The 12800-nt window shown below is 38.8% G+C and overlaps 1 protein-coding gene and 1 long non-coding RNA gene across 2 annotated transcripts; one reads left to right on the top strand and one right to left on the bottom strand.

Moving 5' to 3' along the window:
* Positions 1-76: 76 nt before the first annotated feature.
* On the bottom strand, positions 77-6069 carry LOC124112257 (soma ferritin-like). The gene is made up of 4 exons (XM_046472274.2): positions 5832-6069; positions 3975-4121; positions 2456-2581; positions 77-739 (listed from the first exon to the last, which is right to left on the bottom strand). The coding sequence occupies exons 1-4, from the start codon at positions 5928-5930 to the stop codon at positions 599-601; spliced, it is 513 nt and encodes a 170-aa protein (XP_046328230.1). The 5' UTR covers positions 5931-6069; the 3' UTR covers positions 77-598.
* Positions 6070-10566: 4497 nt separating this feature from the next.
* On the top strand, positions 10567-11603 carry LOC124149753. Its single transcript, XR_006863153.2, has 3 exons — positions 10567-10675; positions 10779-10881; positions 11099-11603. It is a non-coding gene; the product is annotated as an uncharacterized LOC124149753 (long non-coding RNA).
* The last annotated feature ends 1197 nt before the right edge of the window (positions 11604-12800 follow it).

Here is a 12800-nt window from a genome sequence, read left to right on the forward strand (position 1 = left end):
TGTTGAAGATTTGGTCATTCATGAAGGGGGAGTCCTTGGAGTTGAAATACAATGTCAGATGGCTAGGAAATGTACCTGGGTTGTATATGTAATGGAAACTGGCATTCAAATAGATGTTGACTTCTTTATTTCAGAAGTGCAACATTTCTGTGCAACATTTTTTTTTATTAAGTTATGCAACATGTTTGAAATATATTATCAAAATGATGAATACCTCCCCAAAAACAATGCACTTGAAAATATAAAATACTGTCAATGTTTTGTCATGATTATAAATTCTCAACATGACATGAAAATAATTTGAACAAGAAGGTATACAATAGTTCTGATTGCTGTCACTCATTCAACCTCTTCTGATAGCAGAACATTACACATTCACAAGAGAATACACAAATACAATTGAACTACAAAATTTACTAACACAAAGAAGTCAACATGGTCAAGATCTTGTGTCACAATCAACCTAATTTTAGTACCAATTCATCTACAGCAACTTTGAAAATACTTTCGCTTTGTGAAATAATGAGAAACTTGGCGGATTTCAACATAAAACTTTGAGGTCTGAGTATGTGATGCAACAGATTTGTTTTACGTCAGGTCAGGCATCCAGAGTTTCCTTGTCGAACATGTACTCCCCAAGTCCAGGGCCCACTCGTTTCAGAGTGGTTATATAGTCAGAGATCTGTTTAATGGACTCCACCTGTTCCTTGAGAAACTCCTCCTCTATAAAATCTGCCATCTGAAAAAGCAAGATAAAAAGAAGCTTTTATTCAAGATTTGTTTGTGTGTTGTTTAATGTCGCACATAACAATATTCAAGTTATATGACGGTGGTCTGTAAATAATAGTCTTGACCAGACAATCCAGTGATTGATGTCATGAGCATTGTTCTATGCAATTGGAATATGATGAAATGCATCAACCAAGGCAGCGAGCCTGACCACCCGATCCCGTTAATCGCCTTTTACAAACAAGCATAGTCGCCTTTTACGGCAAGCATTGGTTGCTGAAGACCTATTTTAACCCGGATATTCATGGGTCTTTTATTCTAGACATTAGATCTGTTTTCACTGATATGGAAGTATTATCCAACTGACAAAGACTTGACGCACGAAGACGTGTGCATTAATGAGAGGTGCTACATTATCATGACTCATGATTAATAATCTACTTGTTGATACTTCACAGAAGTGCTGACAAATCATGTATCACAAACAAACATCCTACAATTTGTTTCTTTGTTGTTTAACGGCACTCTCGGCAATATTCCAGCTATATGACGGTGGTCTGTAAATAATCAAGTCTGGACCAGACGATCCAGTGATATCACACGCAATGATCGACACAATTGGGTATAATGACATGTATCAACCAAGTCAGCAAGTCCGACCACCCGATCCAATGGGTCACCTCTTACGACAAGCATGGGTTGCTGAAAGCCAAGATCAGAAAAGTACAGACTTGAACGTTCACGTTATTGATCAGCAACTGAATTTCACGAACACAATCAAAATACTTGGTAGTCTAATCAAGTTGGATTTTATACAGCAATTTGTTTATCTTCTAAATCCATTCTTATGGTGTAGACTAATCCTGATATGGCAGTGAATACTTATCCTAAAGTTCACGGAGATAATTTCTCTCTGTTTCAAACTTCGTACTACCTACAAAGTGTAGACATAAAACAAACCTTGGCTTCAGGTGGTAGAACATAAATCCCCCTTGTGGACCAGGTGAGTTGAAATGGGGTTTTAATGTTGTGTTCAAGAGTATTGCACTTACCGTATTCGACGTAATAATCGCTCAGGGCACTCTCAAAATTAGAAAAGGGGGCTCTTATTAGAATATTATTTTGGTGAAAGATTGTAAATTTTGTGGTTTATGCTGACAGCCTGAAATGTTACATACAACAGATAGTTTCCAGAATTTAATTGCCCATAATTAAGGGTGCATATAACACACGAGTGCGTATTAAACACAAATAAATAAGTCTTGTGTACATTGATCAATCGTAAGGGGTGCTAATTGGGATTGTTCACTAGCCAATATATTAGCAAATATCGCTGTGGGCGCATATTAGAGCAGGCGCTTTTTACGTCGAGTATGGTATATAGAGAGAATCATGCATGTATGTGTGCGACTGCTGGTTTTACACTGACAGTGCTTGCCACTGAGTTTTAACATGTATACCCCACTCAAACTCAATTGTAACTCAAGCCAACCAGTCTTTCTTTTCTCCCCTGAATGCCAAGTGCCAGACAGGGAAACATTTCTCACTGTCTTTGGGTATGACGTGGCCCGGGATCGAACCACCGACCATCCAATCCCCTGGCAGATGGCAGTCATGTTCATTGTTTCCATCAGGGACTTTTCTGGTCAAATTACCAATGATTACTTACTAAATCATTTCCACTGCATTATACATTATGCCCCTATATATATGCAACAGTGCTTACATGTGCATCATTGTGAGTATCAGCTACCCCATGCAGGTCAATAAGGGCCTGGTTGACATTTTTTTCCAGGGCATGAGCGGCTTGCATAGCATCAAGACCAGATCCCCACTCGTCTCTCTCAGGCTTCTGAACATGGAAGAAAAACATGGGATTAATCCATTGTAATAAATGACATTTACAATTCTAAACAATTCTGTCGAAAATATGCCTGAAAGTCTAGGGGTACCCGTTATAGTAAACCCAAATGTTAAAAGTTACAGAGGGATGTGCTCTCTCAACTTCAAACACTGCTATTAGTCCCAACATAAAGCTCATGTAACATATTATTCAAGGCAAGGATAGGCAAGGAGTCTTCCTAATCATTTTAGTTGGTTTGTTGTTTAACGCCGCACTCAGCAATATTCCAGTTGTATGATGGCGGTCTGTAAATAATCGAGTCTGGACCAGACAATCTGGTGATTAATATCATGAGCATTGATCCACACTAATGGGATCAATGACATGCATCAACCAATGCAGTGAGCCTGACCACCAGATCCCGTTAGTCACCTCTTACAACAAGCATAGTCTCCTTTTACAAGAAGACAAGCATGGGTTGCTGAAAACCTTTTCTAACCCGGATCTTCACGGGTCTCACTACAAGTAAATGCAACTTTGAACTGTATATAAATGAGAGGTCATGAGGTCATAAAATAATGTGAATGAACTTAATCATGGTAACTTGATTGTAGAAAAGGATGATAAACATTCTCCAAATATTTCAAAACATTTGTAAATGATTACCATGATAAAAAAACAAAAACAGTTAGCAGTTGTGTTTTTAATGTTTCACCATATGTGTGCGTTTGTTAGGAATATCGCCACTTTGAGCAGTATTTCAGATATATCATGGCATATAACCTAAAAATATAATCAGGGTGAATCTGGGATTCAAACCCATATCATTGGATTCTAGCATGCCTCAGAGACGCAACACGTATATAACAAGGTCATCCATGTCCCCCGTTTCACACTGCAAATCATACTTTCTTGGCGTTGTGGACATATACTTCTGAATATTCATGTACTTAAAAAAAGACAGTTGGACATTAAGTTTCATCGAGTTTATCAGCCAGGTGGATTGATACATGAACATGACAAAATCCATGGTACATTCATGTTTTCATTACCATACATGATGATGCCACACCAACTGTTCCAGTCTAATAATCATTGATAATTTTCCTTTTACAAATAATCATTTTCTCAGTAATGATGACAAAGATATATATTTTCAACTAAAAAGCAGAAGTATAAATATACTGGTACTGAACAAAATCAGTTAGGGATCATGAATATTTTCTTGTAGTGAAGACAGAGCACACAATGCCATATGCAATATCTCCAAAAACATTCAGGATCCCTTACTGTTTTTGTTGACTACATAAGTATAAACACATTCATGAAAAGCTGCAATCAAAAGTATGGCATATTTTATACCTACCACTAGACATTTTCTGTGTCAATAACAATTTGTTACCTGGACATTCTGCAACACAATACGACCACCTCTCTGATTCTGGAACTGCATAAATTTCTCTGCATGTTCACGTTCCTCTTCAGATTGCTTTTTAAAGAATTTGTGGAAACCTTTCAGAGCAACATCGTCTCGGTCAAAGTGGAATGCCTGAAGACAAAGAAAAGAGATTCATAACACTAAACCTTCTGTTCAAAGGATCTGTGTGAACATGTGTGAAGTGTTTCTATGGTTACATATCCTTCACTGTCATATTCGCCCTCAGTTTATACTGACTGGGGATAATATGATGGACCTTGGACCTATAACAAGGCCAAAATGAAAACACCAATATAATAACACAATATTACGAATCAATGGTCCGTAATATGCTCCATCGACCGGCATCATATGGAAAAAACTGGAGGGCAAATACAGGTTATGAACATGTCAATATGGCTTTGCCAGTCCAATATTGCTTCTGCATGTAAATTGCATTCCGTACAATCACAAGGTGATAGAATGCTGTCATCGTTAGAGCCTTTTCTTGATATCCTTCACTGGTACTACTTGGAAACCAATAGTTTAGGTTGTCATTAAAGAAATATGTCATTAAAAGAGTGAGTGAGTTGTGTTTAACGCAACTTTTAACAGTATTCCAATTATATCACGGCATGTCAGCTTTATGTGGGACGAAAGCCCGAAGTGATGCAGGTCTCAGACATTTACCACTTCAGTGAAACCCACGAGCACGGGTATGGTGCTGACAAACCTAGAAACATAATCAGGCGAACTGGGATTCGAACCCACAATCATAAGTTACTGGCATGCCCAAGGGACCTTAGACGACTGGGCCATCTGTGCCCTCGTCATTAAATGAGAGTTTTTACATTGGTCTTAGTATTTATCCTCTGGTCAGTCAATACAGCCTGCCTCAAGCCAATATGATTGACCTTGAACCTATAACAAGGCCAATATGTAAACATTCATATAACAAAACAATGGTAATACATTCTTTGATACTGTGTTGATTGACCACACAAGATTGGACTGACTAAGTGTCAGAGGGATGGGAATGAACACGGGGGGAAGCAGATCACATATTGCCTTACTTTTCACTGTGACCATTTTGACTTTTTTATGTGGCCATTTTGACTAGGGATCTGTGGCTATTTTGACTAGGGATCTGTGACCATTTTGACTTCTTTTGTGGCCATTTTGACCAATGTCTTTGTGACCCTTTTGACTATAACCTGTAAAAAATACACTCAATGTGTCAATGGTGCAGTGATACGCCATTAGTTACAGTCTAGGAAATCAAGTGATGTGTACAACATGTTGGAAGTCTGGGGACATGCATTTGACCATGTTGGACCAAAAATTATTACTGGACACACAAAATAACAGAAACAGGAAAATCCCTAATTTTCTCATTATCATGATGGCTACTGATGATAGTTATCAAGGGGAGGGAGTGGCAAAGTACTCTTTTTCCTCATTGTGCTTGCCAGGAATCGACTGTAAGCAATGAACATTATATCAGCAGGAAGCGATAGCGAATCTGTTCGCCATGCAAAAGCATCATAATACACTACGTAATACCTGTATATACTACATACATACGATCCTTATGGTTACGTGTGTAACGGAAAGGTTAAGTTACCACCAACTATCCTTAGCACTTGGATCCTTAATGAAAATAGCGGCTCCCATTGGAAATAATACACGTTCTAGTATTGCTATTCTGAAGATCATAAAAGGGCTCGAAGAAATGGAAGTTTTTACGCATCGACACTGTGACTATTACGTAAGGACCATTAAGTATTATCTCTGAACAGTTGCTGAAGCGACAAAGCGTACAGTAAATCTGTCGAAACTTACCATAGACTGGTAAACGTAGCTGGCATACAGTTCCATGTTTATCTGGCGGTTTATGCCTGCCTCGCAGTCTTCGTGATAGTTTTGGCGTACTTGCGACATTGTTTGATTTCAGATTTTTCTTTCGAGCAAAGGCAGAGACGATAGACTGTCGAGTATTTGTCCGTACGCACACTGACGCAGCTAAACAAAGATCGACACTATTTATTTTCCAAAATGGTGGCTGAAAACAGGAAGTGACGAAAGTATACACAATCCAATCAGAGCACATCGGCCTTGTTGGTGAAACTCATAAGCTACAGCTCCGATTGACGTTGTGACGCTATGTTTCTGGTATAAAGTGAGAGTTATATCTAAGTGAATATTTCTTAACGCCGCATCAGCAATTCTGCACCTATTCGACAAAAGACGCATAAACGGAATGCATTTCCAAGTTTTGTGACACATCCTGACTAGCACAATACCAGGCAATATACACGTTCGATGTACTCTATTTTTAAACGGTCAAAGAGATGTTCACGACAGAGGGAAATACGGTACATTTGACTATATATCTGGTATCGATTGTTGTGGGTCAATCTAAAAACAAATTGATTATCACACATATCGATGTCATTGATCTGTACTATACACAAACACTCATCCCTCATAATCTTTTCATATTTGTGATGATAACGTTTTTCTGGTGTAATATAATTTTTATTTAATTTCATCATTAGTCATTATCGTGAATAGCTAACGTCAACATAGAACCAAAATAAGCACTGTCAGGAATCCACCGTGGAACTACTTTCGTGTACAGGCCACAACACAATTTGATATCACTGTTAAAGTTGCTTCCGTTTGCCTCGTGCAGTCTTTAATCAAAAAAAATAAATTTTCGTTGTGTTCATGGTATAATTCCTGCATTCTAATTAGCTGAATTGGTCATGTGTTATTAAAAAAATAAGCCACGCCTACCGAAGCGGACTACTTTCACCGGTGCAGAATGTCGGGGAATCCCAATTACAGTCGAGGTGTATTATCATGCACAGCGAAAGTCATGCATATTCATGTTTTGGCCGTTGTTTGGTGGGTTGTAGTCTAGGTACAGTTTACAGCTGTACATAGCAACTTAATATTTTCACTTTACGTTTAAATTTTGTAACTTGGCTAATTCGTACGTGCCTCACTATTCACCATTTGACCTGGTAAACTTGAATTTGGTTACATATCTTTTAATTCACACTCTAAGGCGTAAACTTTAATTTTTCGCATGTTAAGTATCTGTAAATTCCATCATGTATATTACATTACACGCCTAGATATTAAATAAGTAATAATAATAACTACATTTGTTATTCGCTTAACTCCATACACTAGGTGAATGCTCACAGTGCTACATACTTTGCCGACCCGTGAAGATCCGGGGTAGAACAGGTCTTCAGCAACCCATGCTTGCCGTAAAAGCGACTATGCTTGTCGTAAGAGGCAACTAACGGGATCGGGTGGCCAGGCTCGCTGTCTTGGTTAATTCATGTCATCGTATCCTAGTTGCGTGGGTCGATGCTCGTGATATCAATCACTGGATTGTCTGGCACAGACTCGACAGACCGCCGTCATATAGATGGAATATTGCTGTGTGTCTACGGATGACCCAGTCGTCTAAAGCGCCGCGATTCCCTGTACAGAGTTGCGTCCCTTGGGCACACCAGAAACCTATGATTGTGGGTTTAAATCCTGGTTCACCCCAATTATATTTCTAGGTTTGTCAGCACCATACCCGTGCTCGTAGGTTTCACCGAAGTGGTAAATGTCTAAGACTTGCATCACTTCGGGCTTCCCTCCCACATGAAGCTGTCGCGCCGTGATATAACTGGAATACTGTTAAAAGCGGTGTTAAACACAACTCACTGGTGGACAAGTTCAGAATCCCATGGGTGAACAATTTCTGAGGTGTTAAAATGGGATATAGTCATGTGAGTAAACAAAATAAGACCATACAATTTGAAATTCACACATTTATTTGTTCGGACCACTGTGCTCCATCCATAAAAGGCAGATGACACGAGTTGTAAAGAAGATGCAGTGTGGAAGGTGTAGTGACAAGAGGTAGCATGTGTCTGTTCGTGGTATATATGGTGTTGTGTTCATAAATTTCTGAGATGATCGCAGTATGTTATCATCCATTCGGGGTAGTATGTATACCTATAAAGTGTGGAAACGGGCGTGAACGAAGGTCCGGCAACAGTCTCGGGCAAAGTAAAATGGTTGTTTCTTCGGAAGTAGTGGATGACACCACATGTCCTCTCATATTCCTCACGTTTGTCTGCACAAAACAAGCGTGGTCGGCTCAGCAGCGTGACAGAGGTCGATGATGAAAGTGGTGTAGCCATTAGATCTGCTGTCGACCGTTGCAGTTTGGAGGTCTATAACCTTTTAAAGGGAGATATGCACATTTCATTGCTTACTTTGTATTTTCTCTAAGATAGCGAAAAGTCAAATTGACTTGTGATCTATAGAGTGAGTGACTGAATTTTAAGTCGCATCGGCGATATTTCAACCATATTGTGACTTGAGCAAGTTATTCAGTTATGCTGTAACTGTCATTGAAGGACAGGTTAATAACTAGCAATATGATCTATGTACTTGATAGATATGGACTGAACGAGACCGCCTCCGTGGTCACGTAGATAGAGCGTCTCCCGGGCGGCGAACTCCCTGAAGACGTTAACAGATGGTACTTGCTCTTACCCTGCCTGACGCTCGGCATTGAGGGGGTTAGACAGGGATTAGTGGGTCAGAGCCATTGTACTGTGTCTCAGTGGGCTGGTACTATAAATTCTGCATAAGTTCGGACTAGTATACAAACAAATTTTAATATATCCAGTGTCTTCAGACATTTTGCTTTCATACGAGACAGAAACGTAAGCTGATTGTCAAATATTGGAACTTGGGTTCTTTCATAACTGGAGTGTCATCTAGATATGATAAAATGTGTTACATAAAATTAGGCAAACGGACTAATCTCACAAAGATCTTTAAAAATGTTTCCCGATCGTATCATATACGCTTTTTGTAGATCGAAAAATAGAGATACGGTGTGTTGCTTTTTGATGATAGCATTTTAAACAAATGTTTCCAATGAAACCAAATGATCTGACTTCTATTTTTTTTTAAATTTTAAAACCACAATGAGTATTTGTAATAAAATTATTAATTTCTAAGTACCTTATTAATCTGTCATTGACCATACTTCCATGGTCTAACGAGTGAGTGAGTTTTGTTTTACGCCGCTTTTAGCAATATTCCATCAATATCACGGCGAGGGACACCAGAAATGTGCTTCACACATTGCACCCATGTGGGGAATCAAACCCGGGCCTTCGGCGTGACGATGGTCTTACGAATACAGATAGTATATGATGTAGGCTTAACATTAGAACGATCAGTACAGGTTTAGGTATTGGATTTATAACAGTCATTTCGCCAGGTATGATCAAATATATTTCACAATCTTTGTTAGCACACCTATCCGTGTTAGGAGCTTGGCCTAAGACTCTATGGAGCTCAGCATTGAAAAAAATTACATTGTAATCTTCATCTTTATCATATTTTTCTATTTGCACAAAACTTGTTAAATTTCAGTATATAAGTTTATGAGGATGAATTGTAACTAAAGTTTCCCCTTTCTTACACTCTAAATCTATGTGTTCTAATATAGAACACTGGACGCGTCCATACGTTCTGCCACAGAATACGAATGTTCTAATTCGTGCAGCACGTGTTCTATTGCTGAACGCCTGTGATCTGATGTAGAACGCGTGTGTTCTCTCCTGGGAGAAGTCCATGCACATTAGCAGAGTTAATGTGCTGAATGCTGTTAGACAAATTTAAATTCGACCATCATATTTGTGTTTTCGGAATATTTATTTTTGAGAAGAAGAGAGGCTGGTAGATTGGTATGTCAAACAGAAAATGTGTATAAGAAGGGTTATATTTTGAGTTTGATGAATAATAAATAGTTTATAAACATGGCATACTTTGTGTTAATAATAACTCATATGTAGCCTGAATAAATACAACAAGAAACATTACTGAAATACAACTCATTGCTAATACATGGAAATAACTTGCTTGCATTGGGGACATTTACGTGTATCAGAACACTGGCATTCTGATGGCTAATTTTAGCTGGATCTTTAATGGGTGCTCTGGAACATATACGGTCTATTTGCTGAACGCCTGCGTTCTCTCCTAGAACGCATGTGTTCTGCTGTGTTCTATAATGTTATATGCGAGAACACGTGTTCCATTAATAGAACATCGGTGTTCTGTTTTTCTAACAAGCATTCAAAGCTGTCCATGCTCTGTGATTCACATCCGTTATGTGAGAAACTGGCGTGACGTCGCATGTATTTGGCGCTACAATTTCCTATGATCTGAGGTGTCTGTGGTAAGTATCCATCTAGGAATACTTTTGTTTCATATTTAATACGTACCTAAAATAATGTAATATTTCGGCGATATATTCATATGCTGATCCCAACGAAGTAAAACCGGCCCCTTACAAAACGCATAGCAGACGACATATTACTCGCCATTTTGACCGTCATTTCTGCCATTGTTCCACACGCTTTATTTATAAATTATGAGATGAAATTCCAATCCAAATTGCAAGTGTCACTATTTGAACGTTTCCGTTTATTTGAATGATGTTCAAATAAAATGAATATATATTTCAGGTTCTATATGAATCGCCATAGTGCGAAGCGGGCTACGTGCAACAAATCTCTGAACATCTAATTTGGGATCCGAGGGCATGATCAGCAAGCATCGACAATGCATCGAAATCAGCAGAGAGTAGTGTAAGTATGTAATGAACAAAAAGAACTAAACCTTCACAGGACATGTTTTTGGCTATTTTATGTGAAATATTTTAGAGAATCAGTCTTGTTGTTTCTATTTCAGGGTGCATTGCAGATAATCAGTACCATCCATGGAAATTATTGCACAGGACACACGTCTACACAAAGGAGGAAAAGACACAAGGTTTTGCAGATCAAATAAGAAGGTACTTGTGTATATTTTGCTCTAACCTTTATCCAAGTAAGTGGTAACTTTGTTAGTCAAATGACATTTTTGGCAAAACATTTTGCAACCTATAAATAATGAAACAAATGTCACGGTAATCTTGGGTTTACTAACGAACATTTGTTAGAATGTCCTATGTAATATGTACGAGTTTGATAACTATATGACTATGATCAAATAAATGTTTTGTGTTGTAGGATGTTGGGGAGTCATATTTGACATGAAGTTTCCTGAAGCCTGCGATGGTCATGTCGCTGTTACGAACATCGTCCTTTGGGGATATTTACCCACAAGAAACATCTGCGAAGTACATGCGCTTGAAACTTAAGTTATCTTAAGTATGGAAGTATGCTTCAATTTGCTACACAACAGTTTGTAATGTTTCATGAAGAACTCTGACTCATAAGTGACTTGAATATCCATGATCATCCCAAACAAATATAATAAAGAATTCATGGTTGCAGTTCAGAATTTCGTCCGTGTGATTTTATGCCAGAGAATATGCATGGGTGTATGGTTTAAATTCTTACACCTTGAAAAACATCGGGTAAATTGTATTCGACACACACGATGAGTTGTCGTTTCAGTAATGTGGAAGTACGTGTCCGAGAACGTGTAGTGTTCTGAATCTCGGTCCAGAACACTTTACAGGCGTTCTAAAAGCGTTACATCGTCAGAACACGTTGAAGCGTTCTAAATATGTTTGTAGAACACTCCTGTTCTGGGTCGAGAACATCAACGTTCAGAATATTTTCAGAACACATGGACGCGTTCTAAAAGTGTTACATCCATGTGTTCTGTCTAGTGTTCAGAAGTGGAACACTTGGGTTTAGAGTGTATTCACTATATCTGACTTTTCGATTAATAATGCGTTACCCTCCTCATGATGTTGAACACTAGATTTGGAATCTTTAACTTTTATCTTTGTCACCAACTTCCAAAATTTGGACATGGGCGTTCGTGAATTATTTTTAGCAACATAGTTTTACCAATGTTGTCGTAAATTTTGTTTAAACGTATGACGAACTTCAGCATTTAATTTTTTTAAATTTATTGAACATATGGATCGTTTAGTCGTGGCGGAAATATTGTTCCTCGCTTTTCTAGATGGTCTACAATCGGTGTTAAACCATGCTTTACGCACATGTGGGTTTGTAGAGGACTTGGGTACAGTCACCAGCAAGTTAATTTAATTCGTCAGAAAAAAAACAAGTTATAGGACCAGCAACATTTCTAAAACATGCGAATTTGTGCATAAAGTTTGAAAGGCAGAGCAGCTTGCCTGCGTAAAATTCCATCTTGTTGAAGGGGGAATATGTTGGTTGGTTGGTTTGTTGTTTAACGCCGCACTAAGCAATATTCCAGCTATATGACGGCGGTCTGTAAAAAATCGAGTCTGGACCAGACAATCCAGTGATTAATATCATGAGCATCGATCCACGCAATTAGGATCGATGACATGCATCAACCAAGCCAGCGAGCCTGACCACCCGATCCCGTTAGTCGCCTTTTACGACAAGCATAGTCACCTTTTACGGCAAGCATGGGTTGCTGAAGACCTATTCTACCCCGGAATCTTCACGGGTCTTATGAGACGGATTGACTGTTGAAAGGATAGCTGGGAAATGATCACTTCCACAGGGGCCATTTTGAAGTGACCATTCAAAATACGTTAGAGACAAATCTAATCAGCGTTAGTGTATGCTGCAGATGTGTTAGGGTCATCAGTAAATATGCCGTATATGTCGTTATTGGAGATAAAAACCTTAGTACTCGCCCTTTCGAATAGGTTTTAGTACCACCCTAGAGTATGTCGTGGACATTTTAATCACCCATGGTTACACAGGGCTCCTGGGGTGGACTGCATGGTGCTTGAAGAGCAGAAGAACGAGGAGTATG

This window comes from Haliotis rufescens, unplaced genomic scaffold, assembly GCF_023055435.1.
Source record: "Haliotis rufescens isolate VD_foot unplaced genomic scaffold, xgHalRufe1.0.p SCAF_6, whole genome shotgun sequence".
In the NCBI taxonomy this organism is placed as follows: Eukaryota; Metazoa; Mollusca; class Gastropoda; order Lepetellida; family Haliotidae; genus Haliotis; species Haliotis rufescens.